At 38.4% G+C, this 26,980-nt stretch overlaps 1 protein-coding gene across 3 annotated transcripts; it reads left to right on the top strand.

The window, feature by feature from the left end:
• The first annotated feature begins 545 nt into the window (after positions 1 to 545).
• Positions 546 to 4,735, top strand: LOC131161877 (transcription factor bHLH145-like). Of its 3 annotated transcripts, XM_058117882.1 has the most exons (5): positions 601 to 769; positions 1,511 to 1,798; positions 1,915 to 2,052; positions 2,499 to 2,643; positions 2,752 to 4,735. In XM_058117882.1, exon 5 carries the CDS (start codon positions 2,769 to 2,771, stop codon positions 3,864 to 3,866), a length of 1,098 nt encoding a protein of 365 aa, XP_057973865.1. In that variant the 5' UTR covers positions 601 to 769; positions 1,511 to 1,798; positions 1,915 to 2,052; positions 2,499 to 2,643; positions 2,752 to 2,768; the 3' UTR covers positions 3,867 to 4,735. The 3 variants fall into 3 exon arrangements, with proteins under 3 accessions (XP_057973864.1, XP_057973865.1, XP_057973866.1); XM_058117881.1 differs by having other exon boundaries at positions 546 to 769; positions 1,511 to 2,052; XM_058117883.1 differs by having other exon boundaries at positions 1,511 to 2,052; positions 2,499 to 4,735.
• Positions 4,736 to 26,980: the final 22,245 nt, after the last annotated feature.

Raw genomic sequence — 26,980 nt, 5'->3', positions numbered from 1 at the left:
GTCAAATTCATACAAAAAGAGAGTATATTTTCCATCCTTAAATTCTTATCACTTTTTTTAAGATTAGAGTTTGAGACTGTTCATTTTGATTGGCAACTTGAAAATTTTGTGGTTAAAAATAAAACAATTATATTACATATAAATAATGAATGACTCGTGAAAAGCATAAATATTATTAAGATAAAATAAAGGGAAGAAAAGAGTGAAAAGAGAAAACAGAAAAGGGATTGGAACCGCAGAAACCGAAGTGTGGTTCGAAGTTCAAACCCTATGAGATAGTGCCGGTGGGCGGGAATGATACGGACCCAATGACCCAATCAACGACCCAATGACCCGATGACCCTGACCTACCAGTCATGATACGCACCCACTCGAGGGCCCACGCCCACGCTCACGCACGCCCACGCCCACGCCCACGCCCACGCCCAAACAGAGGTTTTAGTATCTTCTCTTCGCTGCGCATAATTGTACACTAATATCTCCTCTCTTGTGCGCACGCCCCCCACGTATGACCCATGATATCATCCAAATTCCATATTCCCGCAGGGGCATTTCTGTCCATTTATTTTCTATAAAATCTAACCCCGTCCCTTCCTCACTCTCAATTCCTATTTCACCTCTCTCTCTCTGTCTCTCTCTCTCTCTCTCTCTAGCTCTCTGTTAGCTGTCGATCTCTGTCTCCGGCGCGATTTCGGTGGTATTGGATAAGCTGTTCTTGAGGATACTTTTTGTTGAAGGCTTTGGTTCATCTCGTTTTCTCTCGTTCTATGTGAGTTGCCTGTTTCATCTATATTCTGGTTTTTACTGCTTAGTTCTTTTGTTTTTTTGATTTGGGAAGCATGTGTTTCTAAATAAGTTTTTGTTGTTTGGTCTGCTGGGTTTTTTTGGTGGCCTTTACGCTTTTAGATTGTTTTCTTTTTCTTTCTTTTTTTTTCCTTTTCTTGTGCGTCAGTTTCTGTTTGGTTGCTGAGAAAAGATGGGAAAGGAAGGAAAAAAAAACGAGATTTTGGTCATCCTCTTTTTTTTTTTTCCCCCGTAACATTGGATTAATTTTAGCTGTCAAAGGCTAGATGAGTTCTCCTTAATTTTACCTATAGTTTTTGTTAAAAATCAAGGTTCAAATTCCTAAAACATCTTTCATTTTCTTTCCATTTCGCAGTCCCCAATGGGGGAAATGCTTCTCCTGTATTATTTTCCCTGAGGATTCTCTCTCTCTCTCTCTCTCTCTCTCTCTCTCTCTCTCTCTCTGTGCCTGCGCATGCGCGTTGTTAAAGGAGATTTGACCATATCTTTTTCCTCGTACGTTTTATTTCGTACGCCTCTCTGGTATTTTTATGTAGATTGTTTTTTATTTTATTTTGATTTTGTGGTTTCATAATGATGATGTTGTGGATTGACCATTAAATCTGGCCGATCTAGTTTAGATTTATTTATTTGTTCTCGGATCTCATCTCGCCATTGTAAATCAACACCAAACTTACAGGCATATTCTACTGTTGTTCTGCTGCAGATAAATCCAATAGGAAGTGGAAGCAAAGGGCAGTCGTGGCTTTTTTAAGGCCAGAACAGCATGCGGTGGCCGAGTCTCTCTGTTGATGTGTTTCGCAGAGTTGTTTCTTTAAACCTGTATTGTAGAGTAATCCTGTAATTCCCCTTTCATATTTTTTCTTTTTCAATCTCTCAGCCATAACCCTGCTCTTCTTCCAGCTTTGCATCAAACCTACCCTGTCCATGGGATCCAATCTCTTTGTAGTCCTTCCATGTTATGTTCGTAGGATTATCTGAGCTATCCAAACAGGTCTACTCCTTTCTCAAGCTTAAACTAGCAATTGATCTTGTATTGGTCTCTTTCTGAGTCGAGTTTTTTGGGTGTCATTTTGTTTATTGGGGAGATTTGTATATTTTAAACCAAAGGTTTGGGAAGTAGTTATGGTGTGCCAAGCAGCGACCCAAACAAGATTCCGGGCATTGAAACACGAGAATGGAATTGCTGGGAGTGCTACCATCATAGTTAGAGTCATAGCATGCTTTCAACCTTTGCAGGATTGCCAGGTATGTGAAACGCATGAAACATTCATCGGTCTTTTTATTAATGCAACCAAATATACGTGTCCCTCGTTTGTCATATTTGCTTTGTCTTATAAGGCTTTGCTTGGATCAAGGATTTTATGAGAGTGGGACAGGAAAAGAAAATAATATTGAAATAATTCTCCATTGAATTCTCTCCATATTGAACACTATTGGGATTTAAAATATGTTCAAATATGATTTGAATGTATTAAAAATCAAAGTTTAATCGCATGTAGAAGAAGAAATTTGTTTATTGGTTTGTGATGTTTTTTTATTTTCTTTGTACTTTCCTTGATAACTAAGCAAAAAAAGTGTTCTCTTGATTTTTTCAAGTTTCAAACAGAGCCAGCCTAGAAGGTTTTCCTTCTCGTTTTACATGATATTTTTAAAGAAACCTAACATGAAGTTTTGTTTTGAAATCTTCTCAGGCTGAATACTTTCGTCATTTGCTTAAACCCGTTACGTAGATAGTTTCTGCATATTTCTGTTGAAGTTAAGCTGGAGTTTTTAGTTTTGTTGATTGTTCCTGAAAGAGAGGTAGTAATCTGCAACGGACATTGCAAACATTGTGTGGTATGTATCACTGATCTAGGTTGTGATTTTAATGAAAATCCATTTCTTTCCTATTGATCAATCTGACATGTTTGTAAATGATTTTTGGTTCTGTTCACAAATTCTTAGGTGATTGTTTTGGTTGGATGGAAAAGGACCGTGGATCCTGGTTTCCTCAGCACCATATTGAATGGCAGTCACCCAAGTTGAATTCCTTGAGTGATCTCCTTGATCTGAGGCCTCCAAATAGCATCTCCATGTGCATGAACTCTCACGCCAATGTGGTTTCTAGAAATGGTAATTTACTGGTTGATGCATTTTCTGAGCCCCCTCGTATGTGGCCAGGTCAAGTAAATGAACCTCAAGGTTGGTTCCATTGCCTACCTTGCTCCCGCCAGGCCTCTGTGCTTGCGCAGAATTCTGTTATCCAAGAGAAATTTTCTACTAGCTCCCCCAAAGATTTGAGGGAGGCCATGGCACCCAATGCAAGCTCTAAACCTGCACAGAAGAGATTCCTTGTTTTTGATCAGTCTGGGGATCAAACAACGTTAATTTTCAGTTCTGTGATTGGAGCCCCTGTCCAGCCCCCTACTTCTTGTGGCCCAAAACCTTCTGCATATAACTGGACTGGGGAAGAACCAGAAACTAAAAGGGATCCAATTTATCACTCCGGACCAATTGTGACAGATGAATTCAATGAGCCTCACGGAGCTGATGCAGGAAGTGAGCTGCATGAAGACACTGAAGAATTGAATGCCTTGCTTTACTCTGATGATGATGGTGATGATACCGAGGATAATGAAGAAACTAGCACAGGTCATTCACCAAGTATAATGGCAGCTCACAATAATCAGGAATGGCTTGGTGACAACATAGAAGAAGTTGCTAGTTCTGATGAAGTGATAAAAAGGCAAAAACTAGGCTATGGGAGCTACAATGTACCATCCCTCATTGACACAGCAAGTTCTGTGAATCAGAACAGATTTCTCCACTTGGACAATGATGCAGAATCTGATGCTGAATCTAGTTGTGCCAATTGCTTGAAAACCCAGTTTGAGGGGAGGGGTTTTCTATCAGGCAGCAAGAGGACGAGGAAGGAGAAAATTCGCGAGACAGTAAGCATCCTGCAGAGCATAGTCCCGGGTGGGAAGGGCAAGGATGCAATTGTGGTTCTTGATGAATCCATCCATTATTTGAAATCTCTGAAGCTTAAAGCCAAAGCCTTGGGGATCGACACACTCTGAACTCAAGGTTTAGACCTAGGAACTGGCATTGTCAAATTGCTGATTTGAAGTTGATAAATAAGTTTGTGTGGAATAAAGTTCATGACTGTATGTATGGGGGGATTGATGCGTGGATAAGGAATTTTCATTTGCTCAGCATGTATGTGCAAAGTGGAAACAGACTGGAAATTGTTGGATGGAAAGCTCAAAGCCTGAAAGTTGAAACCCTCTCTTGAAGGGATGTGATATTCTCGAACGACATGAGTTGTAAGCCAGTAGCTTTGGATTGTGAAATTTGTTGTGGCCCGTGGTAAGGTGGGGTAGGGTGGCGTCCAGCAAATTATGCCCCAATAAAGGATGGAGAATCATTGGCCTATATCTTAGGGTTTGGAGAAAGCAAGCACCTCACCTCGCTCCTGGGCTGAAGGTGGCTGTGGGATGATGACTGTTATTATCTTGGCGAGGGACAGGGGCCCAGAAGGGAGAAGCAGAGCGCACGCTTGTAGGGGGGTTGGGACCCAACTTCGCTTTCTCTCACTTTTTGTTTTTCTCTTCAAATCCTTTTAATCCTCCTTGGGGTGGTGCCATATTTTTTTTTTTCTTGATGTAAGAAGTGGCACCACCACAGCAGCTCTTCCCTTTTTCGCATCATGCAGTGAAGTGGCTGTGAAAAGGCCTCAAAAAGATATATCATTTAATGGTGTGTAATTTGAGATTGAGGGGAGGGGTTTGGGATTGAATTTCATATTTTTTTGAAAATTAAAATGCCATTTGTTATATTGTTGGGTTTATTGGTGGGTGGGTGTTGTTGTCCTTGTACCAATGTACTTGCGTTGAATGCACGCATTTATGATATGATATGATATGAGAGGAGCGATGTGTTGTGGTTCCTTGGCTGGATGTGGAGTGGACACTGTTACGAATGGCAAAATTTGCGTCCCCGTGGGGATGATGTTGTGGAAGGGGTCCACAAATTTGCATTATTTCAAGGAAGACGCATGTGCCTCGGATGTGTCAATTCCTCCTCTCCCCTTTTTTTTTTTTGGAATACACACAGGGTAATACCCTGTGTCTGTTTTACGGTCTTTGTGACTAATTCTGCATCCCTTGAAGTTGATACCACAACTTCAAAGGGAGGGTAAATTCAGGAGTTTAGGGGCAAAAATGAGTCCGAGAGAGTTTGAATACCTGATTTCATAAAAGGTATTTTTGCAGTCCACACTATCATTTGAACCATACCGAATAAAAAATTTAGACCCTTTTAACCTTGCACAGGGATCAAGGCTTGTTCAGAGATGTTAGTGTCTCCAAGACAAGACACGACACAACACAATACACACTTGTTCGTTGAGTGCGTGTGTTTGGGAATTCTCTAGACTTTTATACAGGTGGGTGAAGTATTGAGTCCGCCCCGTTGCCAGTGTTGAGGTATTATTGAGGCCTTTCAATTTTTTATAATTTGGAAAGCATACGTGGGAGGGGTGCTGTGAGAATTTAAATTGAATATTAATTTATTGAATTTTAAAATTTTAAAATTGATAGGGGCTGTAATGGAGTTAATTTAAGGATTTGGCAAATTTTGAAAATATTCTAATGAAATGAGGGTTTGTGAATGATAGGGGTTATCTACATATCTTATTTTATTTTCTTAATTAAAAGAAGGGACATAGAACAAAAATAGTAGGTAGTGCCGGTATTCCCCATTTGTAGGAGGCAGTGGGATGAATTACAATTGCAGAAGTCTTTAAAATTTTATTGAACTGTATTTTACTCCCAAGTTCAAAATTAAAATATTCTTAAGTTGAATATGGAAGCATAACTTTAAAGTTTCAAATCATATGAATTTAGATAATATTTAATATATATGCTAAGATTGGTCTTTATTTAATTTCACACAAATTTAAATTCTAGCATTCAAATGCAATAAATAATATAAGGGAAGCAACTTGAAAAAGAATCCATTTAATGATTTAGAAAATTCATGAATAGGGGGGAACACTGAACACATCATAAATATTAAGAAAACAATTAATAATCTTAAATTAAATGGTTTATGTTGGATTATACACTATTGAAGATTTTTATGGATGATATTCTTAATAAAGAACAATATCCTTTTGAAAACCATGTTGGGATGCAGCTTGATGACAACATTGAGGGGTGGCTTCTGATTCACCGCTAGAACTGAAATCGGAATCACAAGTCTGCCCCTCTAGTTTGGTATACGAGCTATGCTCAATGAGAAATCAATGCACATAACTAATGATAAACAATTGATGCACAATGTATAGCCCGACACAAAGTAACAATAGAAGATGAAAGTAAAAAATTGAAACAAGTTATATTTTACACTGCTGGGAAAACCAACCATGCATCAAATTAAGGAGTCCTCAAGTTGTTGTAACATGCAAGAGATGCACAAAAAAGTTGTCCATTTTTCACGGTTGCAGAGGGAGACAATTTTTAAAAATGATTACAATTAAATTGCCCATTTTTTTTGGGTTTATTGGAGGCTTATATTTGATTTGGACTCGGTAGCCTACTCATATTTTGTGTCCCTTTGTCCGTGCTGATGTCAAAAGTAATTTTTTTATCATTGCATCCATGAATCCTTGATGACCACTTGTAACCAAAGAGAATAAAAAAGAGTTTGAGAGACCCTAATAGACTGCGAGGTCGTCTTTAGAACTCAAATCAAAATCAAAATCAAAATCAAAATAGAGTATACATGTGTAAGTACTTGTAATGTCTTAGTCATTGTGACTAATTTTACTAAGTAGCCATTAGATTGTTTTAATTTTATTTTTCTCGTCTAATTTTTTTGGGGTAGCCATTAGGCTATTTTAATCTTACCATCCTAAACTATTTTTATTGAGGTAGCTGTCGCGACGTCCCGGACCCGCTAGAGATCACTCTGGCACGGGTGCGGCTGCGAATTGGGAAAAATGAGATGTGTATTTTAAAAAAGAATTTTCGTGGAAAAATAAAGTGTGATGGAGTCGTCATTAACCTTTTGGAGTGCAGTTAGAAAACTTAATTGTTATCCCGTTAGGGTTAGAATCGGTCTGCGTTACCAGAGTTGGGTTCGGGAGTACGGTTACGAGAGGGAAAAGTATTAGCACCTCTTACGCGCCCGTTCTTACAAACGGTACTAAATTAATAAAAAATTATCCCAAAAATAAATATAATAAGCCTTTCAAAATTACTCCCTTTCAAAAATCGAAAGAATAAAAATACTATATAGGTATTCCTTCAGAATCAGGGCAATCCAATACTCGGAAGAGTCCATGCCCTTTATTGCAATCATCGGGATGGAAAATCAAGAAAATAGGGTACAAAATACTCTCCCGGATTTTGAAATCTCATTAGATTTTTCTAAGTAGGGAAAATAATATTCCGGGAGGATTTTGGACTTGTTTGGGATGAAAACAAACTTATGGGCCTTAAAAAACATTTTTTTTGTGATTTTTCCAAGTGTGAGAGTATTTTCGTGATTTTTAATATTTTCCTGAATTTCAAAATATCATAAAATAAAATTGAGATGAAAGTAATGAATGATCGAAGCTTGAAAAAGTTTTTGGAGTTTTTCTAGGATTTTGTGAAAGAAACATATTTTTTGGAATTTTTGTGAAATTTTCGGATGTAAAAACATCTTTTTAATTAAAAAAAAAAAACTTTTTGGAAACATTTCTTGAGCTTTATTTCAAAATCCTCATGTATGGATCAATTTTAAAGCCTTGAAGTATTTTTGAATTTTTCTAGATTTTTATGTATTTTTTTATGAATTTTTGTGCATTAAAAAGGAATTATTTGATATATATATTAAAAATAAAAGAAAGTAAGAAAAATTGGTGTAATTCGATTTAAGGGGGGGTGGACCGATCAAACTTTCACTGGTCTGAAGGAAACTGGTTTAAGGTCTGGGTCAGGACCGAACCACGTGTTGGTCTCCTAGTGGGGAACCGCAAAGACCACGGATGGACCGCGTGGCATGATTGTGATCATAGACAGGGGGTCTTGATCGGAGGGCTTTCGAAAGGCTACGCCAGGCCATGCGTATACAGAGAAGATGGGCGCCGTGTGTCGCTTCTCGCGTGGTGGGTCAGGAGTCCATCATGACTCCAGACACGATCGATCCTGACCGTTGGTGGAGGTTGGGATCGAATGGTTCGATGAGAGAGCTGTTAGCCATGTGTCGAGGGATGGTTAAAGTGAACAGATGAGGGATGTATCAAGGTCATGGCTGAATCTCGACCGTCCATCGAAGAGTGATCGGACGATTGCTGAGGGGGAATTGACAAGTATTAATGGGGGAAGTGGACAGGAACGCCACGTGTCAAAGGGCCTGGGCAGAGGGACAAACATGCAGGCCAGCCACATTTAAAGCCTCTAACACTCCCAAATCACCACCTTGATGATGCGTGTGGATCTGACGACTGGGAGATGAAACGCGCTTCAGCATTAATGGCCCTAGTGACGAGCTAGCCACGTGTCTTGTAGAGAGGCGAGTTGAGTTTAATGCTTTTGACATGGATGATCGGGTCCATTCATATTCAGTTGGGATCGAATGATAGAGAATGAGATTGACACGGATTGCTGACATGGGTGGATCCTGGCTATGCAAAACTTCCTTGATCGAACTGTGGATAATCTAGTGCGCACGAATTGGTGATGTGGCGAGATTTTGGACATTGAGAGGAAGCTCAAGATAGACGGCCAGGATCTAGCTGCTTAGGGTTTTGGTCGTGTGAGTATGGAAGCTCCAGGTGTCACGTGGCGAGGGGGGGCGCAGGCATCTTCAATGCTTGTAGCGATCTTGGCCGTTGGTGGATATCAGAGATCCAATGGCTATGGAGGCAACTCATACAATGCTTGATCAAATGGGCCAAAACACACCACGCGTTTGAATCCTGCAGTCCCGAGGCTTGACATACTTAAGCCAAAAAAATTTCATTGTTCTCATTTTTTCATTTCTCCCCTCTTTCATGAAAGCTCTCTGCTCTCTCTCCCACCCTGTTGTTTGAATGCACAGAAACCCTAGGGTTTTCTCTATCTTTTTTCTCTTAGCCTCTGTTCTCTCAATCTCTCTCTGTTCTCTCTTCTCTCAGTCCTTCTCCCTTTCTCTCCTTTCTTAGACGGAAACCCTCTCCGTCTCCTTACCCTTACTCTCTCACTTTCTCTAAGGCAGGCCAGAATGAGGCTCGGGGCGCTAGTGATCAGGAAAAAGAGGAAACTCCAAGAGACCTCAGGTTGACTTCGCGCCCAACGTAAAGGGAAGGGAACTCTCAGAAAGATAAGTTTCTCCCTTATTTTTATTTTTATTTTTGTGTTTCTTCTTTTCTATTTTCTCTTCTCTTTTCTTCCTTCTTTCATTTGTTTGTTTTTTTTTTTGAAAAGAAATGCTTGTGATATAAATGGGGTGCGTGTGATGATATGAATTTGTGGTACAAGTTTGGGTGTCTGTATGAGCCTCTTCAGATTAGGGTTTCGAGTGAATTATTGGGGTCGAAGATGAGTCAACTTGCCTTCAACTTGGTGAATGTGTGAATTAAACCAGGGTTGACTCGTGCGAGTCAACCTGGGTAAGTTGAGTGGGCCTAACTGGGTGAATGATTGGCTCGTGTTCAGGTCACATGTGGACCTTGGGATTTAGACAATGCGCTTGAGTCACAAAACGGGCCGGCTCGTTTCAGTTTTTTTTTTTCAAAAACAAGGCTCGGGTTTCTTTAAAATGGGGCCGGCCCAATTTTAATTTTTAAAACAAGCCCCGGGTGAGTAGCCAAGTAAGATGGGCCGGTGTTATTTTAAAATCCCGTGGGCTTTAAAAATGGGCATCAGTTTAAACTTTAGAAAGGGGCCTTAGGTTTAACTTTCAAAAATAGGGCCAACCCAACTCAATTTAAAACAACTAGGCCGGCCTACTTTTTTTTAAAAAAATGGAGCCCGATTTTCTTTTTCAAAACAAGGATTGGCCCAATTTGAATTTTGAAACCAGGGCCTAACTTGGACTTTAAAAAAAAGAAAAAAAGGGCCAGCTCACCAAAAAAAAAAAAGGTGGCCTCTTTCGATTTTTTTTTAAAGAATGGTCCGACCTAATTTATTTAATATAGTGCCTCTTTGCTAAAACAAAATGAGCTGGCCCAAATTAAGACTGGAATTGGGCTCTAGTCGGGCTAATTAGGAACCAGGCAGACTCTGGGCATATGTTTGTGGTTCACAACAAAAGTCCGATCCAGGGAGTTTCAGACTCTGGTTCGGGTCTGAACCTTAGGGAACCTGAACTTAGGTTCGGGTGAGAGCCTGAAACTCCCAGGGGGGGGTACATGCATTTGAGCTTACACATAGTTTACATGAATTGAAATAATTCAAGGATTGAATTTAAAAACTTACCCTCTCTTGCTCTCCTTCGGTCTTCTTTTTCGGATTTTGGGTATGTTTGGCTCTCTAGTTTCCTTCCTGAATCCTGTGATTTAACTTCTTTGCTCCTGGGTATCTAAAGCTCAATGATTCCAATCTATCTCTCTGCTCTCTACACCGTATAACGTAAAGCTTCTCTCCATTTTTCACTCTTATATTTTTTTTTGGAATCCCGCAGAACCTCCCCCTTCTAATTCTTTCCCTTTTTCAATTCCTGCAGAGTATGTTTATGCTCTCCCCCCGGTAGGTATTTCTTCCTAATTTTGCAGAGTTTTTCTAAGCTCTCCGGGGTTGCCTGCTACAGTAATGGGACTCCTCATTTATAGGGAGTCCGAGAGGGCCTTTGGCGCCAATTCCATTCCCTTGCAACCAACTGTGTCAGGGAATAATTTTTCCTACACGTGTGACTGATTTTCCCTGATTTGATTTTGCAAATTCCTTGGCTAACTAATTTTTCTTCTTCTGTGTGCAGGTGACCCTGAAGGTCCACATGGCAGATGATGAATGGAGGGCTTTTGGGTGCCTCCAGGTGGCATCCCGGGAATGGATGGCCAGGTATCTTGTTATTTTGATTTTATTTTTTCCATTTTTATTCTATGATTTCTCTCCGCTAACTAACTCGTCTGCTTCTTTCTTTTGTATGCAAGTGACTCTTTGTTTGGCCAGGTGGCGACCGAAGAGAGGAGGACTTTTTGGGGGTTCCAGGTGGAGTGTTGATATTGGTGGGGGATGAGAAGATACTTCTAGATGGCTGGTAGGGATAGACTTAAGCGTTTGGAAAATCGCCTTGGCTCAGCCACCCGAACTCATCCTCGGGCACCCAAAGTAAAAAATTTAACTTTTCTATCTGTGTCTGCTCAGGCGACCGGCCCTAAGGAGCGGGCAACTGAAAATCTCGGGTTGCCTTAATTTAATTACGGTAATTAGGGTAAAAAGGCTGGTTAAACTTTTATAATAATTTCCTTTACGTCCCAATGGTTATATTTTTATCAAAGGCTATATATATACATTTATTCGGAAAAAATAGGATTTTGATTAAGACTGTGATTATCAAAAATATCCTTTGAAATTCCTTGAGCCCTTCTTTCACATTCAAGCTTACATACTCCACCCTTACTCATTCCTTTTGCAAAAAGGTCTTTGGTGTGAGTATCTTGAGAAAACCTACACTGTTACTACGTGCTTACACTCTCATATACTTGGATTGATGTTTTTTTTAGTGAAAGTAATTCAAAAAGTTTTCCTTGGTTATTTAATCCATAAATTTATTCTGGGAAAACTTTCTTAAGCTAGTAAGTCTTTACATTCGTGTTGCAAGACTCAAGAGCTTGTCTTGTGTTGTGAAGAAAATATTTTTGACAAGCTGGTTTTCAAAATATCTCGTGTGTTTATCTTTTGAAAAAAATTTATGAGATTTTTGCTTGGGTATTTCAGATATTTGATATTGAATATTTGGATTGATATTGTTATTTTGAATCAAAGATCCCTACACATACACTCTCACACTGTGATTGCTATACTTGCATTATCTCGAGAGTAGATATATAATCTTCATTGAGCTTATAATATCCTATCATATTGAAGTGCATTAGTTATACTGGTACAAATTTTCTTATTAGAGAAGCACATATATTTTACACGAAATTTTTGTTTCATTATCTGTTGTATTCCAGTTGTGGCTTGAAGGGGTGTTAATCTAGCCTGTAAAGATAAACTGTAAAGTGTTAGCTTTACTGTGATCCCAAGAGGGGGGGGGGGGGGTGAATTGGTATTTTCAAATTTAAACTCTAGGTCAATCACCTAACACCAGTATGTTCACAATCTTAAGGACAATCTAGTGCAAGTAAAACAAATATGCCAAAAATTAAGTAAAGCAGTTTTAATCAAAACCACATGCACTAGAAAGCAGTAAAGTAAAAGTGACATACGGAAATGTTATCGAGGTTCGGCCAATTGCCTATGTCCCTGCCTTAACTAACGAACACAAGGATTACCACTATAACTTGCTCACTTAAACGGGTGGAGCGGCACCGATACAAACCAAGTCAATTAGCACAAGGCTGACCTCAACCTTTACACCAATCCCTACCGGGTTGGATTACCGCCCCCTCAGGCCATGCCTAAAATCACTCAAATTTACAATCAAATGGTACAATGAAATAGTGCTTTTACGTAAAGCAGATTTGTACCCAAATAATACGCTCAATCACATACGCATCAAAAGCAAGGATATAGTGTAAGCTCAATGATGCAAGGTTTGTTCTATCAAAACTCAACACAGTATAATCAATATAAAGCTCAAGAGTATTCAACACAAGCAATGGCTTGGAATCTACACAAAATATTTCAACAACACATCAATATTCCAAGTATACTATGCAGATAACCAAACTAGTTTCTGAATGATTTTCTTCATTGAAATGAGCACAAAGCTAGTTTGAAAAGGTTGCTTGCTTGTTTTAAAGATATCTTTGCACACCAAAAGCAAAGCTATTATATACTTGCAATGAAGTGCAAATATCCTAAGCTTCCTTGGTTTAATCTCACACTAGATTTATAAATGAGAAATTTGTGGGATAAACCTAAGCTATGCTCCCAACAAAATAAATCTCAAGCACACACACAATAATGGGAGTATTAGCTCTGAGCAACAATCAAATAAACACGAATGAAACTCGCACAATCTTGGATTTGATCAAGAGGATGCAAGTTTGATAATATTAGGGCAAAAATTGGATTTTCAAGAGAGAGAGAATTTTTGCTAATCACTTTTTGCTAATCCTCTTCTAATCATGCAAATGAGAACATATTTATAGTGAGGTGAAAAAATATAACCGTTTGGGACAGGATGGGTATTATTAAAAAAGCCCTAAAGGATTAAGATCCAATTTTCCTGAAATAACCTTGTTTTATCATGGTTAAAATAATTTTAACCAGGTGAGGTTCGGGTGGCTGAACCTTGGTTCGGTCGCCCGATAAGACACAGTTCAAAAAGTTTTTCAATTAAGTTTGTTTGCCTGGATAAAGGTTTGGTAGCCCGAATCAAAGTCAGTAGCCAAGCTTCATGACTTCGGTGCTCGGTTAAATTTTCGGTGGCCCGAAGGCAGTTGTTCGATCGTTCGGGGATATATTTGAACTAAAACCATAGGGCGCCCGAGTTGGTGAATAGTCCCTTTCGAAGGGTTCGGGCGCCCGAGGAAGATGTGTGCATTTGAGGTTCGGTCACTCGAGGGCTGGTCAACATTTTAACTTTCAAAGTTCGGGCGCCTAAGGAGTTTTGTACTCCAAGGGTTCGATCGCCCGACTCCTCTTATCTTGCTTAGATTTGTCCAATTTTAAGCACAGTTATAACACACTCATATATTCTATGCTATGTGTGTGAGTGTTGGAGCCTAAGGTCTTTGCTATGGTCTAATTGAGCTTACGCTATATCCTGTATGCATGATGTGCAGGTGATAAACATACAACTACAGCCTAGGTTACTATTACAGAACCATATAAATTATTATAGACCGATATGAATTACAATCACAAATACAAGTCTTTGTGGTCTTGTTTCTTTAAGTGTCCTTCCTTGAGATATTTATTTGAACCTGTATAAGCACTTGACAATCATCAAATATCAGTATTCGTCATTATCAAAACCGGGTACGACCTATGAGGTCAACATTCTCCCCCTTTTTGATGATGACAATACAACTAACAAAAATATGGGTTAAGCCTAAGAAGGCTCCCCCTTTCAATATGCATCCTAACCAAATTATTTTACCCATTATTTTTGCTCCCCTTTTGCATGTCCTCCTCTTGGAAACAGCAAAAAGGGCCAATTAAAGTGAACCAGGCAATGTGTAAATGTTACGAATATACAAGAAAAGTTGGAAAGATTTATAAAAATTTCGGCAGAGTGCCGTTTGTAAATCGAACTTTCCAAAATACAACCTGTATAAACAGTAACTTGTTTGAGGTTATACATCCTAGAAGTTTATTCACAACTACTCAAATAGTCTAGTAATGTCCAATCAAGCAAATAAAATTTCAATACGATCATGAAATGGACAAGTTGTGCATTACAAATGATAATCATTATTCATTTCATTCAATTCAATTATGCAATAGATAAATATTTTGACATGTGCATACAATCAATAATCAAATTTCACAAAGTCTAAAGCAAGAAGATAAGTGAAAAATATTATTAGTTGCTAAGACTTGGAAAGTTCCCATTATTAAGCTCCCCCTAAATTTATGCAAGTTATGAAATATATGAGCCTAAGAAGCTTCTCTACTATGCATTAAGCCTAACTCACATCTAATTTGTATGAACCTATCCTCAGGTAGTGGTTTACTCAATATATCTGTCCATTGTTCATTAGTGTATACAAACTCAAGAGCCACATCTCCTTTTTGCACGTGATCACAAAAAAAGTGGTGTCTAATTTCAATGTGCTTAGTTTGTGAATGCGAGATAGGATTTTTAGAGATGTTGATTGCACTAGTATTATCACATTTAATCGGTATAGTTTCATAGTGCAATCCAAAGTCCACAAGTTGTTGTTTTATATAAAGAGTTTGGACACAACAACTTCTAGCTGCAATATATTCAGTTTCGGCTGTGAATAAGGCAACTGAGTTTTGTTTCTTAGAGAACCAAGAAACAAGAGATTGTCCTAAGTAATGATAAGTGCCGCTAGTGCTTTTTCTATCAACCTTACTACCGGTAAAGTCAGCATCACTGTAACTAACAATATCAAAGGTAGTATGCTTAGGATACCACAAACCTAATTCTATAGTCCCAACTAGATACCTAAGGATTCGTTTGACAGCTTTTAAGTGAGATTCCTTAGGAGCAGCCTGAAACCTAGCACACATACATACACTAAACATAATATCAGGCCTACTAGCAGTGAGATATAGGAGACTTCCAATCATGCCACGATACAATTTTACGTCAACAAGGATTCCTTACTCATCTTTATCAAGCTTAATGGAAGAGTTCATAGGTGTACCAAGAATTTTGCAATCTTTCATATTAAATTTCTTTAGCAAATCTCTAATATATTTAGATTGACATATGAAAGTTCCATAATTGGCTTGCTTAATTTGTAGTCCCAAGAAGAAACTAAGTTCACCCATCATGCTCATTTCAAATTCACTTTGCATGTAGTTAGCAATCCCATTACACAACTCATCATTAGTTGCTCCAAAAAGGATATCGTCCACATAAATTTGAACAATGAGCATATTATCATTTTTGGATTTGATGAAGAGTGTAGTGTCAATCTTGCCACGGGTAAACCTATTTTCTAGTAGAAAACCACTAAGCCTCTCATACCAAGCTCTAGGAGCTTGTTTCAATCCATACAAGGCTTTAGATAACTGGTAAACATGATCAGGATATTTATGATTTTCAAAACCAGGTGGTTGTTTTATGTATACCTCTTCATTAATGTAGTCATTTAGAAAAGCACTTTTAACATAAACAATTTAAAATTTTTAAAAGCGGCAAAGGCAAGTAGCATACGAATGGCTTCTAACCTAACAACAGGAGCATATGTTTCATCAAAGTCAATCCCTTCCTGTTGGTTATACCCTTGGGCAACTAGTCTAGCTTTATTCCTAGTTACTACCCCATTCTCATCTTTCTTATTTCTATATACCCATTTAGTTCCAATGATGGTGTGCTCATTAGGCCTAGGAACTAGAGTCCACACTTTACTTCTTTCAAATTGGTTAAGTTCTTCTTGCATGGACATTACCCAAGACTCATCTTCTATTACTTCTTTAATATTTTTAGGTTCTTCTTGGGATAAGAAGGCGAAATGATTCACTATATTTCTCAAGGAGGATCTTGTGGCTACTCCATGGGATGGTTCACCTATGATTTGATCTATAGGATGACTTCTAATGAATTTCCAATCTCTAGGCACCTTTTGATTTCCATTTTTATTATCTTCAGGTGATTTTTCATTTGCTTCTTGATTCTCACTTGCATTGTTTTCAATAAACATTTTCTCTAAGCATTTTCTAATATCAATATCATCTTCATCATTTTTATTAGAAAATGGATTAGACTCATCAAATACAACATGAATAGATTCAATGACAGTTAAAGTTCTTTTATTGAAAACCCTACATGCTTTGCTATTTAATGCATATCCTAGGAAAATACCTTCATCGGATTTTGAGTCGAACTTTCCTAGATGTTCATTATTCGTAAGCACAAAGCATTTATAATCAAACACATGAAAATAGGAAATATTATGATAGTTATGGTGCAATTCCCAAGAGGGGGGGGGGTGAATTGGGTATTTAAAAATTGTTACCTAGGTCTAAAGATTTTGACAATAATGTAATTTGGCCTAGGATTAGTCTATGCAACCATTATACAAACATACACGTGCAGTAAATGTAAATTGTGGAAATGTAAAGAACACGCATGATATGTTATTAAGATTCGGCCAACAGTGCCTACGTCCCCGCCTTGGCCACACCAGCACAAGGATTACCACTATAATGCTCACTTAAACGGGTGGAGCGGCACCTATACAAACCAGGTCAATTCAAGAGGCTGACCTCAACCAACACGTCTTAACAAGATGGCGCACCTGAGTTTCCTAACTGGGTTTAAGCCAATTTGAGACTATTCCACAGGGCTAGTCTCCCTCTTCAGGCCCGTGCATGGAATACAAACAATGTGTATAAATTGTTTGTACACGTAAATGTGCTTCAACACAAGAAGATGTGTGCACCAATATAACTCAGTCAATAATGCAAGCACGAATGATATGTAAATATGTTCAGTGCTCTAATGTGTTCTAAACACTCAATCACATATATATATTTTCAGTCCAGTTCTAGAGTGTATATCTAAGTAGGATTTGAAACACACTATTTGAATATCACAGAATCAGATCAAGGTTTCAAATATGCTAAGCAAGATAAATCAAACAAACTTAACAGGATATTTCAATGTATAAAGCACAGTGGAGTTGTTTAAAAGACTAGCTTTTGTAAAGGTTTTTTGCACACAAAATCTAGGTTTAGGTAACTTGCAACAATGATGCAAGAACTAAAACCCTTAAAGTTTTTCCATACTAGATTTATCAAATGAAATCGGTGGAAGAACTTAAATGCTAAACTCTCAAAGAAAATCAATCAATTAATCAAGTAATCCAAGTGAGAGTTCAAGCAAGGTAGGTTAAGCGCAATAGCCTTGAAATACTCACAATGCTTAAGAGAATCACTAATGAAAAATATGTGAGTGCTTGAAAGAATATTTGGCTAATATAGGGTTTTGAGAGTTGAGAGAGTTTTGCCTTAATCAAGTTTGCTAATCCTTTCTAATTAAGACAAATGAACTAGTATATATAGGCAAGGAGGATTTTTTAACCGTTGGGGACACAATGGGTATTATTAGAATTGTCTAAAAGTCCATTAAGGAAATTAACTCAGTTTACCCCATTTAAAAAATAGGTAAAAATTATTTTAACCCACGAGGTTCGGGTGCCCGGCCTAAGGTTCGGGTGCCCGAACAAACATAGTCAGGAAATCAACTTTAAGAGGTTCGGGTGCCCGAGTTGAGGTTCGGTTGGCTAAAATAAAGTCAATAGCCAAATGTCCGAGGTTCGGGTGCCCGAAGCAAAGTTTGGTTAACCGAACCAGGTTGTTTGGTCGCCCGAGCCTCTATTTGAACGTAAACAGTCGGTCGCCCGAGTAGTTGGAAAGTGCTCTAAAAATCATTCGGGTGCCTGAGGAAGATATGTTCAAAAGAGGTTCGGTCGCCCGAAGCTAAGTCAATATGTTGACTTTGTTCGGTCGCCCGAGCTGCTTTACACGACATGGGTTCGGCCGCCCGAACCCTCTTAACCTATTCAATTTTAAGTCCATTGTTTGGCCATTTGTAATTCCCCTGATATGAGGGGAAGATGATAATGGGGACCTTTGTGCATTTTTTTAGTGACCTAGGTTTTGTGTAGGCACCTAAAGTCCAACTATGGTTGTTTCTGAGCATACCTACCTACCATGCATGATGCAACTTATTACAAGCTATACACGCGCATAGTCCATAATAAATTACATCCTAGAATGAAGAAATAATTGAATGAATATAAAATAAAACACATATATCTTCATTCTTTGGCACGAACACCTCACGCCATCATGATATGACTTTCAGTTCTAAAGCGCGCACAAGGTGAACTTGTATGCAATTCTCAATACAAACATCAGTACTAAGAGTATTTGTCATAGTCAAAACTGGGTGTTACCAATAAGGTCAACAATCTCCCCCTTTTTGATGATGACAAATACCTTATGCAAAAAAGTGTGTCAGCCAGGACAGACTCCCCCTGACTTTATGCATAAAGATAATTGAAGTAATGAGTAATAAGAGATGTAAGTAAAATTAAGAACAGTATTATGCACTTTTGCCTCTTCTCCCCCTTTTGGCAACAACAAAAAGGGTTAAACAATAAAGCGTGAAGGCAAAGCATATCATTTAGATACGAGAAGTATATTGGGAAGATTAAAAATTTCAGCAGCATGCCATTTGAAAGTAGACCATTCCCAATCATAGTTCTTTACCTAAGTGACCTGTTTGGAGTTATAATGAATAGTGCATAGCATATTTTAATCAATTAACCCAAACAGAATATGCATCAAGGAAGTATAAGTAGCATGCAGCACGTCAACAATCTTAATGTTCTATACTCTCCCCAATGGATGATTATGCAAGGATGAAGATTAATTTTTCATTTGGTTTTCACTCATCCTTTCAAAAATATTTTTAAAGTTAATTTCATCATAATCATCTCCAGTTTTCAAAACAAACAAGTATGCCCCTACATGTGAGTCTGATACCAATCGTTATAACCAAGTAGTAGAGAAGATACCAACTGTTAAAAAATAATACCACTAGTTATAAGGACATATTATCAATTTTGAAATGAACATGCTATCAATTATAAATTTACCAAGTTGTGCACATAGATATTATATTTTCCAAAAGATATAGTAGTGAATGCAGGATACATATATTTACATATTCATTTTCTCAGAGTCTAATGATTTTGAAATAAAGGACTCCCCCTAACAATATGCATTTTCTTTATAAATCAACTTGAGCAGAAATCATAAATTTTCTTAAAAACGCACTCAAGTTTTAAAGAGTTTAGCATTACAAAAATGATATTACGTTAAGTGCAAAGGTTTCAGAAAATTTTGGCAGCGTTTTATCTAAAGATGTAAGCAATCCATGAGAATCTGCCAATATTCTAAATAAATACGCACAACTAGCCCCAAGTAATGTAAATGGGACAAGCGCAAGGATTTAGATTTTAAATATTTGCAAAGCAGACTATCTCAATTATTTTGGGCAAATGTCTACAGAAAATTCGGCAGCATGTCGGCTGTAAATAGGACATTTCCCAAAATTAACCTGCACAAAAACAGTTCTCAAATAGGCAGTATTTCAAGAGTAAGGCATGCTAGAACCTATAATCTACTAGCAGACAATTCTCAACCACTGCATCCGCCATGCAGGAGGCATTCCATATTGAGCATGTATTTTAACAGAGTAATCATGTAAACACAAACACATGAAAACCAAAGTACTGCATATTTATATATACATCATAGTCAAATAGCATAGTCACCATATCATAGTATCTGTGTGTGTGTGGTGGATATGAAAGTCAAATAGAAACAGACATATAAGCTGTTATAAGTATAGGTACAGACCCAATAATAGAAATGTATCTGAAAGACATAACATAGATAATCAAATACGAAGCTATAGAATGACAGACTAGATCTTCATGAAGCACTCCTAGGTCTCTTTGTCGTCATGATCATCGTCTCCCTCTTCCCCACTCAGCTCCATCTAGTCGTCCTCACCGATATCCTCATCATTCATCTCACGCAGTTGCTTACCAAGGATGTGGAAGTTAGCTCGCACCTTGGACCGAAAATCAGTGAACTCACTGTAAAAGGAGTCAAGTCTAGCCTGAGAAGAAGATGCCTGCTCAGTGATGGAGACTTAGAACTCCTGAAACGAGGCGGAGTGATCGGTGATGGTTGCCATGATCTCAGCGGTAAATGGTACATAGGGTAGCTCCTGTGGGACCTCTTGAGCTCCCAGCTCTCTCTTATGTGCAGTAGGTAACCACATGTTTCCAGTCAGCTCGTATCCCGTCAACTTTAAGGTGGTCGAATTGAAAACATCAGATTGTCATACTTTCTTAATGGTGGCAAGTGGTGACCTATTCAGTCTCTCCCTAACGAATATCCTAGATAAAATCCACCATAGGGTAAAATGATCCTCTTTCCCACGATTTTGAAAAACATCCACTGCAGGATTAATCTAGGCAGATCTAGCTTCTTCCTGGTGAAGAGGCACCACATAACAAAGCAGTCCAAGTAGGACACATGGTCCCTTGATCCTGACTTAGGCAGAATGTTATAGGAGATCAGGTGGTGTACCACCTCTGCCTCCAAAGTCAAGGATCTGTAGCTGGGGGTATGAGTCAAGTCAGCTACAGGACGTGCCATTACCAAATTAATGAAAGTACTCACAGAGAAGTCCTGCTCGGCTATCCAGGTGGATGAAGAGTCGGGATAGATGAAGTCACCACACTGGATATCGAATGTCTTGGCCAGGTATGCGTCATCGAAATGGATGTCTGTCTCCAGCACCCTGGTGTAGTAGCCCTGGCCATCCAGAGCAAGGTTAGCATAAAAGAGTCGAACAAGCAGCAGGTACGTCTCTCTGGGCTGGAAGGCGATGAACTCGTACCATCCTTGATATCGAAACATGTCAAGGACATTGTTGAAGTGAGTTTGCATGAACTCGATATCAAGGATCTTCCCTAGAATGGGATCCTTCAGAAGGAACACTTTCTCATACTTGATTCGTCGATCGGGTGTGGGAAACCATTGATCTAATGGAACAATCGCGGCAACACGTCTCTCCTCTCTGGCCATGGGAATGAATCTATCTTAGGGCTAGGGAAGGATGTGAGAGAGAAAAACAGAGGAGGCTCTCAAGAAACTAGAAGAAATGAACTGAATTTCATGAAAAACCATATATATTAGCGTAGTTTGGGCGCTTGAGCCTTGGTTCGGTCGCCCGAACAGCCTTAATTGTGAGAGGTCTCTGAGTCTATTTGGCAGCTCGAAGATACGTTCAGTCGACTGAATTTCAAGCGTCAATTTTGTATTTTCGAGGGTTGGCCGCCCGAATGGTTTTTGAACTAAGTCAATCGGTCACCCGAAGGTCTCAGTTCGGTGGCCCAAAAATATATTCGGGAACCCGAAGATAGTTCGGCAGCCCGAGATGATTTGAACATGGGTATTCAGCCGCTCAAAATGTGGTCAACGGCTTAGTCAACCTTCTAGTTTGGTCGACCGAAGTACAAATGTATTGATGGGTTCGGTCGCCCGACCATGGTCCATTTGTCCTTATTTGATGTGAATTTTTAAAGTAGGAGACCCTATGGATTATCTGTAGGGGTTAGAACAATGAATTGGCTACAAGTTAAGATTGGGACAAGATTAATGAGCCTCAGGCCACTACCTAACCTTTTAGAAAATGCTGCGCCCTATGACTAATCCTAACTGCTAAAGAAGGGCTATGTGATCATGTAATTCCTGTTTGAGCAGGTCCTTCCTTTTCTTTCTTAATCACCCATACCATTTTTCTTCCTTTTGTCTTTGAGGGGTTAGGAGTTGATGATTCTTTGGCTTTCCATACTTGCTTCAGTTTCACACCTTTTCTTTTAAACGGGTAGTCAAATTTTGTGTGCCCCTTCTTTTTACATAAGATGCATATGGTGTGAGTGTATGGACAAGAGGAGGTACTGGCATAGTGTTTCGATTCTTTTACAAAGTACCCCATGTATAGGTTCTTTCTCTTCTTATTATCAATCCCATTATAACCTATACCTTCTTCGTCTAAGGTCATTTTTGTGCACTTAGCAGTTTATCAAAGTTCTCCTTGCCTCTAGTGAACGTATAGATGATCTTAGAATGGTCTTCTATTTTCTTCTCTAGGTCTTGAATTTTTGAGTTTTCCAAATTTTTGCAAACATTTTGAAGTTTTAACAGCTCTTTAGACATATTTTTTGCATTTCTTTCAAGATCTGCAATCAGGTAATCTTTATTATCATCATTAAAAATTTTAGATTTCAAAATAGTTAACTCATTTTCCAATGATTCATTCTTGCTTTCTAGGCTATTAATTTTCAAAATATATTCTCTTTCAGCAAGAACTTTCTTTCATGCATGCTTCATACTTGTTTTCCAACGCAGAATATTTCTTGTTACATTTAACAAGTAACCTATGAGTCTTAAGATATTCAATTTGCAATTCCTCATAAGTAGGCATGCTCTCACTATCACTACTATCATATGATTCACAATCAGACATATCATTCAAATCAGCATATGAATCATTTTCAGATTTGTCTACTAAAACAGAAGGAATAGAGATAACCTTATCATTAGTAAAAGCAACAAAGACCTGGTTACCTCCCTCAAGATCAGTGGAGCCTGAATCGCATGGAGAGATGACTCCCTTTTGCATAGATGCACCATATCTCCACTCAAGTTCGTCCCAAATCTACTTAGCACTACTACAGGCCATAACCTGACATAAAACATTAGAATCTAACGCATGCAGTAAGGTATTCATGGCATCAAATTTTACCTGTACTAAGTCCCTATCATAATTATTCATTTCAAACTCAGATTTAAGAACATCAGTACACCCAATAGACTTCATAGACACACAATCACCTTGACCAATGACTTTTCAAAATTTCCAATTTAAAGCTTTTAAATAAATAGTCATTCTAAATTTCCATATAGCATAATCAATACCATAGAATATAGGTGGATGTGTGACTAATCTTCCCTCATAGCAAGGGGATGTACTAACATGAGCCATCATGATCTTTTACAAAATACCTTCAAAGTCTAAGTAACGAGGCTCTGATACCAACTGATAGTTATGGTGCAATTCCCAAGAGGGGGGGTGAATTGGGTATTTAAAAATTGTTACCTAGGTCTACAGATTTTGACAACAATGTAATTTGGCCTAGGATCAGTCTATGCAACCATCATACAAACATACACGTGCAGTAAATGTAAATTGCAGAAATGTAAAGAACACGCATGATATGTTATCGAGGTTCGGCCAACAGTGCCTACGTCCCCACCTTGGACACACCAGCACAAGGATTACCACTATAATGCTCACTTAAATGGGTGGAGCGGCACCTATACAAACCAGGTCAATTCAAGGGGCTGAACTCAATCGACACACCTTAAAAGGATGGCGCACCTAGCTTTCCTAACCGGGTCTAAGCCAATTTGGGACTATTCCACAGGGCTAGTCTCCCTCTTCAAGCCTGTGCTTGGAATACAACCAATGTGTATAAATTATTTGTACACGTAAATGTGCTTCAACACAAGCAGATGTGTGCACCAATATAGCTTAGTCAATAATGCAAGCACGAATGATATGTAAATATGCTCAGTGCTCTAATGTGTGCTAAACACTCAATCACGTATATATATTTTTAGTCCAATTCTAGAGTGTATATCTAAGTAGGATTTGAAACAAACTATTTGAATATCACAGAATCAGATCAAGTATTCAAATATGCTAAGCAAGATAAATCAAACAAATTCAACATGATATTTCAATGTATAAAGCACAATGGAGTTGTTTGAAAGACTAGCTTTTGTAAAGGATTTTTGCACACAAAATCTAGGTTTAGGAAACTTGCAACAATGATATAAGAACCAAAACCCTTAAAGTTTTTCCACACTAGATTTATCAAATGAAATCGGTGGAAGAACTTAAATGCTAAACTCTCAAAGAAAATCAATCAATCAAGTAATCCAAGTCAGAGTTCAAGCAAGGTAGGTTAAGCGCAATAGCCTTGAAATACTCACAATGCTTAAGAGAATCACGAATGAAAAATATGTGAGTGCTTGAAAGAATATTTGGCTAATATAGGGTTTTGAGAGTTGAGAGAGGTTTGCCTTAATCAAGTTTGCTAATCCTTTCTAATTAAGACAACTGAACTGGTTTATATAGGCAAGGAGGATTTTTTGACCGTTGGGGACACAATGGGTATTATTAGAATTGTATAAAAGTCCATTAAGGAAATTAACCCAGTTTACCCTATTTAAAAAATAGGTAAAAATTATTTTAACCCGCGAGGTTCGGGTGCCCGAACAAACATAGTTAGGAAATCAACTTTAAGAGGTTCGGGTGCTCGAGTTGAGGTTCGGTTGGCTAAAACAAAGTCAGTAGCCAAATGTCCGAGGTTCAGGTGCCCAAAGCAAAGTTTGATTAACCGAATCAGGTCGTTCGGTCGCCCGAGTAGTTGGAAAGTGCTCTAAAAAGCATTCGAGTGCCTGAGGAAGATATGTTCAAAAGAGGTTCAGTCGCCTGAAGCTAAGTCAATATGTTGACTTTATTGGTCGCCCGAGCCGCTTTACACAGCATGGGTTCGGTCACCCGAACCCTTTTAACCTATTCAATTTTAAGTCCATTGTTTGGCCATTTGTAATTCCCCTGATATGAAGATGATAATGGGGACCTTTGTGCATTTGTTTAGTGAGCTAGGTTTTGTGTAGGCACCTAAAGTCCAACTATGGTTGTTTTTGAGCATACCTACCTACCATGCATGATGCAACTTATTACAAGCCATACACACGCACAGTCCATAATAAATTACATCCCAAAATGAAGAAATAATTGAATGAATACAAAATAAAACACATATATCTTCATTCTTTGGCACGAACACCTCACGCAATCATGATATGACTTTCAGTTCTAAAGCGCGCACAAGGTGAACCTGCATGCAATTTTCAGTACAAACATCAGTACCAAGAGTTTTGTCATAATCAAAACTGGGTGTGACCAATAAGGTCAACATATTTGGCTTATGGTTGTTCCACAATTCATCCACAATTCATAAGGGGTTTTATTAATTGATGGTCTAATCAACACTGTATTCATAACATAGCATGCAGTATTAATGGCTTCAGCCCAAAAGTATTTAGGTAAGTTATGCTCATTCAACATGGTTCTACCCATTTCTTGTAGTGACCTATTCTTTCTTTCTAGTACACCATTTTTTTGAGGTGTCCTAGGTGCAGAGAAGTTATGTGATATGCCCTCTAAGTCACAATATTTTTCTATGCTTTCATTTCTGAATTCTGTTCCTCTATCACTTCTTATGTGAGTGATTTTATATTCTTTTTCATTCTGAATTCTCCTACAAAGTTTGGTGAATTGTTCACATGATTCATTTTTACGTGCAAGAAACAACACCCATGTGAATCTAGAAAAGTCATCCACAATTACAAAAGCATAAAATTTACTACCAAGACTTTGCACAAAATTAGGTCCAAATAGATCTAGGTGAAGCATCTCCAAAGGTCTAGTTGTAGATATGAATTTATTTTTCTTAAAACTAGATTTTGTTTGCTTATCCATTTGACATGCATCACATATTTTATCCTTTACAAAAGACATCTTAGGCAAACCTTTAACTAATTCTTTTCTAACAAGTTTAGACAGTAAATCCATGCTAGCATGTCCTAAATGACTATGCCATAACCAACTAGCTTTATTTATAGCAGAAAAGCATGTTACTTGTTGTGAAGCTAGATTATCAAGAGAGGTAGTATAAACATTTTCATGTCTATCAGCAGTAAAAAGAACTTTGTGATCTGTTTTATTTTCTACTATGCATTTGTCATTTTCAAAAGATACTTTATATTCTATGTCACACAATTGACTTATGCTAAGTAGATTATGTTTTAGTCCATCAACCAGCAAAACATTATGAATAGTAAGAGAAGAATCCTTACCAACCTTACCTACCCCGATGATACGTCCTTTGGCATTGTCCCCAAATGTTACATAGCCTCCATCCTTGGGAACAATTGATGTGAATTTACCCTTATCACCGGTCATGTGCCGTGAGCACCCACTATCCAAGTACCATCTGTCCTTAGAGGAGGACGATCTTAGGCATGCCTCATCCTTCTGTGCCATCAAGCACAGATTAGCGACCTCCGTGTCACTATGATCTGAATCCGAGTCGCTGCTGCTGAATTGGTCCCATGAAGTCCCAGCCTTTATGGCTTTCTTCTTTTTCTTAGCCTCCTTTTTCAGCAGTGGGCAGTCAGGTTTGATATGCCCCACCTTGTTGCAGTTATAGCACATAGGAGCACTTGATTTGTATTTTCTTTTTCTGGACTCTCCCTTCTCATTAGTGGAGTCTCTATATTTTTTAAATGGCTTCCTATTCTTCCTGAAAAATCTGCTAAACTTTATGGTTAGCATGACCATTTCATCATCAGTGTCAGACTCACTGCACTCACTAGATGTGTTATTAGATGCTTTTAGTGTAGTCATTTTATTAGCCCTATTATGCTCATTAAATCTTTCATTTATGGATAATTCATAGGTAATCAAGGAACCTATCAATTCATCTAAGGTCATGGCCTTAAGGTCTCTACCCTCAGCAATGGTCGTAGCCTTGGCTTCCCAAACAGGAGGTAAGCCTCTAAGGATCTTCCTAATCATCTCATATGTGGGATAGGTCTTTCCTAATGCATGCAGAGAGTTTATGATGTGTGTGAATCTAGTGTACATGCTCTGAATGGACTCACCTACATTCATCCTAAAGGCC

Source organism: Malania oleifera, chromosome 8, assembly GCF_029873635.1.
Source record: "Malania oleifera isolate guangnan ecotype guangnan chromosome 8, ASM2987363v1, whole genome shotgun sequence".
In the NCBI taxonomy this organism is placed as follows: Eukaryota; Viridiplantae; Streptophyta; class Magnoliopsida; order Santalales; family Ximeniaceae; genus Malania; species Malania oleifera.
The sequence above is the reverse complement of the archived record's forward strand: the minus strand, read 5'-3'. Positions and strand labels throughout refer to the sequence as shown.

What these genes read in the sequence shown, in the direction of transcription:
- LOC131161877 (XM_058117883.1), top strand. Translation starts at nt 2,721, where the DNA reads ATGATTTTTGGTTCTGTTCACAAATTCTTAGGTGATTGTTTTGGTTGG.